Below are 7,259 nucleotides of genomic sequence, written 5' to 3'. Positions count from 1 at the left end.
GCTTTAAATGTGTGTAGTACAGCAAGTTCCAGCAGTGGAGTCCTGGAGTAAAAGGGTCAAGATGGCTCAGAGTTCTAGAGTGAGTCTTCTCTCAGGTTGGACAAAAATGTTTTCATCAAGATACATTAAGCCGCTTTCTGGTTCCTCTAGAGCACGCTATCTTTAAAATTACTTCTATTAAATCCAGTGTTATCGTACAGGCAGGTCATCACACAAAATCACAGGCTGTCCAGCAAAGCTGTCCTGTTATCAGGTGTTTTCGTATGCCTCATGTTTCAAGACTTCCTCTGCACTTGCACAGGAAGAACAAAAAAAAGAAATAGTGCCATTGCAGCAGTTAACTGGTTTTTGTCAGTTACTGAGTGTGCTTTCATTTCCCTCCATTTTCTTTAGAATTACAGTGGTTGTACTGTGACTTCACTTCATTACATTGTTAACAAGAACGGGAGCATTCAGAGAATGCAAACCTCCGCCTTGTGACCTTGACCTTTGACCTTGACATCTGAAAATCTAATCAATTATTGCCATTATATTACCCAATCTCCCCACAAAGTTTGATGGAAATCGGTCCATGCGTTTCTGCGTAATCCTGCTAACAAACAAACATACAGGGGCGAAAACATAACCTCCTGGCGGAGGTAATTATGTATTAAAACTTTATTTCGCCATTTTCACACACTTTTCTGGGAATATGAAGATGCCAGCCAGGTAGATGTGTCAAGGCATCTCAATTCCCATTCATGAAACCACTTCTATTAATGGTAATATGCCAAAATAAGTCATAGTTCCAGCTTTTCAGCTCAGACAAAGTTATCATTAGAGCAGATTTCCATATAAAGACGGCAGGCCAGATGGGCCAAAGAGAACCGGCAGACAGTGTGCCATCCTGTAATCTGATCTACATTAGGCCTACTTGGCAAAAATAGCATCATTTAAATTATTAATTAATGTTCAAGCCTACACTGGTAGACACCTTCCCTTCAACAGCCAATGGCTCATTTTGATCAAGGAAAAACCCTGCATGGTCATCATTTATATTCCCACAACAGCTGAGGATATACACAGTATGGTATAGAACATATACATCCTCAGCTGTTGGCGGAATATAAATGATGACCATGCAAATATATACAGACACACACACACACACACACACATATATACACTAAACTAAACAAATTCTTCATCACTGATTTGCCTGCAGTTATAAACCGACTGAATGGAATCTTTCAAACAGCCATAGGTAACTCATGGCCCGTAGTCCATCTTCTTCAGAACAACAGTACATGAAGAGTATAACCACTAGTCAAGGCCAAACAACTCATCAATCTACTTCAACGTGGTAATGTTGACACTACACCTGTCCAACCATCAACGACGTTTCACAGATGCACCTCACACCACACTGTAACGGACAGCATTATTCACTTTATTTCCCAGATCATAGCCCTTATATGACATCTGGATACTCAAATGTGTTGATTTTACTTTGAAATGGAAGACAAACACATTTACATAGAACTGGCTGAACGCAAACGGACTGGGGAGCAGTGCATGAGGGTATACCTATTCGATGAATCTGTGGCCACCCCCTAGTACACAACAGCCTCAAGTAGACAGCCTCAAGTAGTAAGATGTAACACTCACTCTCGCTATCCAAAGGCCTGCTGCTGCTCTGCGTTGAGGTGGTTTGAACTGTTGGCAACATTTATTGGTTCCAGCACAGCATCTTAGAAGATTGATGATCGCGAACATTCATTCATTCATTCATTCATTCATTCATTCATTCATTCATTCATTCATTCATTCATTCATCCATCCATTCATTCATTCATTCATCCATCCATTCATTCATTCATTCATTCATTCATTCATTCATCCATCCATCCATTCATTCATTCATTCATTCATTCATTCATTCATTGGTTCTACTAGTACAGAACTGCATGAGTGAGAAACGCCACAGTGCGGTTTCTCTGTCCTCTCTGTCATTGAGGAACAGGAACTGAAACTGAGGCAAAAATGTGCTGAATGGACGCTACGGAGAGTAGGCTGAAGTCCTCTGGAGAGTGGTCACAAGGTATCACCGTCTGCTTGCGCTCATGACGGTAGGCTACCACACCTCTCTCTGTGAGCAGAGGGATCAGCGTCTGCTTGCGTTCATGACAGTACGTGAGAAGAGGGATCACCTTTCAAGCGCCATTGCCATACAGTGCATCATAACCCTGAGATTACCCTTTTCCGGTGATTCTGATGTGATCCACAGAGAGCGGGGTTTTAAAATCCCTTCATGTCACACATGGATAGATTTGCAATCACTTCGGCATCCACCCCATTCAGAACACCTAAAGTTATTCATGAGAGCGTCAGAGGGGTGTGAGCACCGCCTTTGGAAGCTGATGGCTTACCTGAGCCTGTGGTTCCAGGGTGTCCCACCTCCACATACACTAGGAACGGTGACTCTGGGCTCTCCCTGTAAAAAGAACACACACATACAACTTACAGCAACTTATTGCAACAGAGGGTGCATAGTGTTCCCCATGTTCAGGGAAGCTTTACAGTCAGAACGGAGTCAGACAATTCCACCAGAGTTGCGTTTCTCAAGAAGGCGAGGGTTACCATGGAAGTGATGAAGTCACTGACAAAAAAGTTGTGAAATGTCAGTTTGGATTACTGAGAAAATCACCCTAGCGCCTGCTGGGATCCCAGTCCAGGCCTGCTGTTAACAGGGTTAGAAACCTGTCATGATTACATTTAGTCACAGCACATCCGCTAAGTGTTAGTAGCCGAGCAGTGCTAGTTGTAATATAAGCCTTAAGTAAGTCTAATTACTGCACAACTTTAGAAACATTCTTAAAGTGGGTTTTGAAGTGAGCAATGCTGCATTCTGAATGTTGGATTAAGTGAAATTAAAGATACCACCAATGTGTTGTGAAAGCACATGCATTAGCAGGGAGTGAAATACTGGCATGGGAAATCAGCACCATGTCAAATAATGATGTATGTAAGGAATGCTGTCTCCTTTAGAAGGGTTGTCAAGAAAATAAACACTACTAACAATTCAGTGTTTATTCACAGTTGTGTCGGTCAGACGAGAGATTTTGACAATTAGATGAAACATTTATGGGAACACCATACATAGCCTACATAACACTGAGATGAGAATATTCCTAGCGCGAGACATGACCTCACAGTCGACACCTTGGTAGCAGAGCTGATTAGCTTAGCTTGTGTTTCCAACTCAACTTGAAACATTGTATTAACGCGCCGACACAAACCAGTTTATTCCAACCGACACAATCAACAATGTGTCCAGAGAGACAGCCGACACAAATAGTAACGACAGAACCTTATGTGCGCAAATGTAAACACTAGTAGCCTACACCCACACTGTAGACGGATCTGGTAGTAAAGGTGCCAAGCCTTCACATTGTTTACATGTTCACACATGGGATATCACTGAGGTAAACGCAAGGAAACAGGGGCACTAAAGCGTATTCTCCTTGCCAATACATGACAGTATGTAGTAATGACATTAAAGTTCGAATATCGCATATGATAAGCTGTGTACATTAACCAAAACACATGACATCCTTTCTGCCGCAACAGATCTAGGCCTTGTGGAGCCACCGTCACTTTCTCGCTAAAATGTAGGATTGTATTTTGTGTCTGGAAATTCGAGAATAAATGACGCTTACTTGATACGAGACCCCATTTTCTTTAGTCACAGAATCCAAGCTTAACGTTGCTCAAATGGGGCAAACATGCGTTGTTCGAGTGAATATTCTTCTGCTACCCCGGTCAGACGGTCCAAGGGAACGCCATGGTTTCCACGCGCGGATCACGCTACCAGTGCGTGGAGGAGTTCTGGGGGTTGTAGTTTTCAGTCATAAGTACTTCCGGTCTATGTGATGGTTCCCCAGAAATGTTTAAACTACAGCCCCCACAGCGCCTGTCTGCGCGGATGGACAGTCGCCTGATGCGGATGCGTGTATCTTCTTACTAGGTACAGTGAAGTGTCATCAAACAGACATAAGAGTGTGAGTGGAACACCCATAACGCCTTTTATTTCGCAACCTTCCATGAAATTCTCCGAAATCAGCAGTTTGTATGTTATACATCCATCATTGTTATTTACTGTAGGCTATGGATTTACTATAGATAATGTTTATTTGGTTGCTATATAAAACAAAGCCAGTGAGAGTTCTGACAGACACTTAAATTAGCATCTACTTGACCATTTATATGATTTAGCCTATTAACGTTGACAACGCACTCACTGAACATTTTACCTTTACAAAGGCAAAGGCTATGTACATACAACATGTGTATGTTCAACGTCAGGCAACTGTAAAATCACCTATCAATTGCCCAAATTTGGGTTCTCTCATGCGCTTGACGCCAGCACTGCATTATTTATATCGCTTCGAGTTCGAAGCACACGTGACCGATGTCAGTGCAATGACAATGCTCATAATTGGCTAAAAGAGGCGTGTTAAGATACTGTGCGACATTAATGTCAGGTATGCCTATGCAAAGCAAGGGCCGATGGACAACATGTAGGAGCAGAATTGAGAATTCCTATTTGCAATGTGTTCGGACTATAACGGTCCGGCGCGTTGGCATTTGCAGAACAGGTAAAGAATTACCTAGATTGCGTCTCATCACAAGACTCTGTGGTTCTTACTGTAACCACATTTTCATAATGACCAGGCCATTCGTTTTTTTGGGTGATGTGATGTGTTGTGAATCTGTGAATCGAATGGCCAAGCTCCTTGACTCTAGGAAACCTATGTAAAAGTGACAACCTATGTAGGCAAAATCAAGGAAGGCAAAATCATGGTGGTTGCTGCCATTTGGCCAGCTTCTCATCAATTCGATCATGATGTGGTTTGATCTGCAAGAATCAAGAAAGACATTTTTAAAGATATAACTAAGATGATCCATTAGCCTTAACGTCTTCATGCCTTTACAATCTTGAATAAAAAGTGTAACTGGTAATCTTAAACCAGTGAGGGCAAAACACTTAACACGAGCTCTGCATGAGTCTTACGCAATTGTCATGTAGGCTATTAGAGGGACAGAAGTTAGTGAAATATTGGCATAGGAAATAGCATTGTGTCAGATTATTATGTAAAGGATAATAAAGCTATTTTACCTTGTTTCCAAAACATGCTTCCATAAAAGACATGTGGGTTGGATTTTGCTTGTACTTTGTTCATAATGAAACTTTTGCCTATAGTGCATTTTTCGTCACTGTTTAAGTAAGCAGGAATTACTGCTAATAATAAGAATAACTGGAACTGCTTTGTGACCTTGAGTGCTTTTAGAAGTGGTAAGGTATGGGCATGTCATGAGAGATCAGCTCTCACAAATGTATTAATTACAATTATCCAAAATATCAGGTCACGGAAAGAACAGCCTGCATCGACTGAAGTTTACTGCTGCTTTAAAATTAAAGAGTGGCAATTATTTGCAGACATTTTTTACTTGGATGGACTTCAGTAGGGGACAGCCAGAGGACGCGTTTGGCAGATGTAACCTAACGGCGAGATTGTTTCAGCAATCACCATCGTCAAAACTTTGCATAGGCTTGGCTACGCAGACCAGTATTCATACAATCCATTCTCTGTTAGAGGTGTTCCAGATCTGCAGATCCAAAGCAACGCTCTCTCCCCTCCTCCTCCTCCCCTCCCCTCTCTCTCCCCTCCTCCCCCCCTCCCCTCCCCTCTCTCTCTCTCTCTCTCGCTCGTTCGCGCGTCTCCCTCCCTTCTACAACCACATTCTGAGACTAGAGCAAGATATTGTGGAGTCAGAATTTTTGCACACGGTCTTCTGTAGTGTTAATCATTAAATGCATTTGGAAGAACATATAATATTTGTCTGTCCAGGTTAAGTTACAGAACTCTTTAAAAAAATGTTTAACTGGAGAGTTTGCGGTACAGACAATCGAAGTCTGATATTGATGATTGATATTTTGAAGTGTGGGCCACTACATTTAAGCAAGCAATCCAATACAGCATAAACATGTCAGAAATGTGGTTGGGTCCAAAAACGGTATTAGAGATCTCCTACTCTGTGCAAATAAATGCTCTAATGATCCAATGTCTGACACATGAGGAAACATAATGCATGATTGACCGGTTGACAGCACGTCATTCACTGTGTCTGCAGGCGCTTACATGGCGTTGTGTGCGCACTCTCAGGATCGGGTCATGATAGTCTGAGCTCATGAGAGAAAAACTGTGCAGACACAGTGAATGGTGGATGGTATACCGTCATCGCTATGGCGAGGGGACCACAATATTTTCTTAAACGGAGATGTGACAAAGGTCTATAGGTTTCGATGCTAGTAGATTAAAAACAAATCTATATTTCCATATATATTTGAAATGTAAGATAGTTAGTTCAATTATGTATTTTTTATGTCAACAAAGTAAAAACAAGGTAAATGATGACAGAAGTTGTGCGTTATTGTAATTTACAGGTATTGTTTCTTCCACATAGTGAGCACAACATCAAATAATATGACGACCTATGAGATTTAAACTGATTAAACACTATCTAACTGAGCTGCACAATATCATATTTCATACACGCGAACGGGGAGCTCCAAACGCAATGTTTAATGCATGAGCTAACATTATGCCAGACAGAGGACGTAGATGATAAATATGCATTTATTCAATTAAGGGTACACGAGTTTTTATTTGCATACGGATTTGGAAGTTAGTAAGCCCAGTCTTGTTTATGCTCTGAAAAGGCTTTTCCGTGCCGCGCTATGTTCATTTCAATAGTTTGTTCTTTATGTAACTTTAGGAAAATAGTTGTAGAACATAGCCTAGTGTGACTGGATATAGTTTATATGTTAGGCTACTCATTGGAAAATATAAACGTCCTTAAAGTAGACTAACAAATGATTTGGTTAGTACTTTAGATAACGGTCTTGTTCATTCAGCTGCTTGTCCACTCCTGATAGTTGCATACAAATAATGTGTCATTCGAAAAACTTGCTTTCTCATCCTTGAAGATGAAGGTGGGGGTTTAATTTGTTACGTTGTGAGAACTTTCTGCCTTTCTGTGTTAACTTCTCCCTCGCTTTTACCTCCATAAAAGTTAGCCTTGACAATAGAAAAATTAAAACCATCATAGACCAAGAAGGACAAGCGCATGAATTCCGGCCGCATTACTTCAAGACCCCAATTAAGTTGCTCACAGAGATCACAATGTCACATTTGCGCATACCATTATTCCCACAC

The 7,259-nt window shown here is 41.3% G+C and overlaps 1 protein-coding gene across 4 annotated transcripts in view; it reads right to left on the bottom strand.

The window, feature by feature from the left end:
* Nucleotides 1–3,831, bottom strand: part of dennd1a (DENN/MADD domain containing 1A) — a 105,570-nt gene extending 101,739 nt beyond the window's left edge. For all 4 annotated transcript variants that reach the window (XM_080842183.1, XM_080842184.1, XM_080842186.1 and 1 more), the window contains exons 1-2: nucleotides 3,699–3,831; nucleotides 2,409–2,473 (exon numbers count right to left, since the gene is read on the bottom strand). In XM_080842183.1, the coding sequence (XP_080698309.1) occupies nucleotides 2,409–2,473; nucleotides 3,699–3,715 (82 nt within the window). In that variant the 5' untranslated portion in view covers nucleotides 3,716–3,831. The remainder of the gene's footprint in view (nucleotides 1–2,408; nucleotides 2,474–3,698) is intronic.
* Between the last annotated feature and the right edge of the window lie 3,428 nt (nucleotides 3,832–7,259).

This window comes from Sprattus sprattus, assembly GCF_963457725.1.
Source record: "Sprattus sprattus genome assembly, chromosome: 7".
Classification (NCBI taxonomy): Eukaryota; Metazoa; Chordata; class Actinopteri; order Clupeiformes; family Clupeidae; genus Sprattus; species Sprattus sprattus.
The sequence above is the reverse complement of the archived record's forward strand: the minus strand, read 5'-3'. Positions and strand labels throughout refer to the sequence as shown.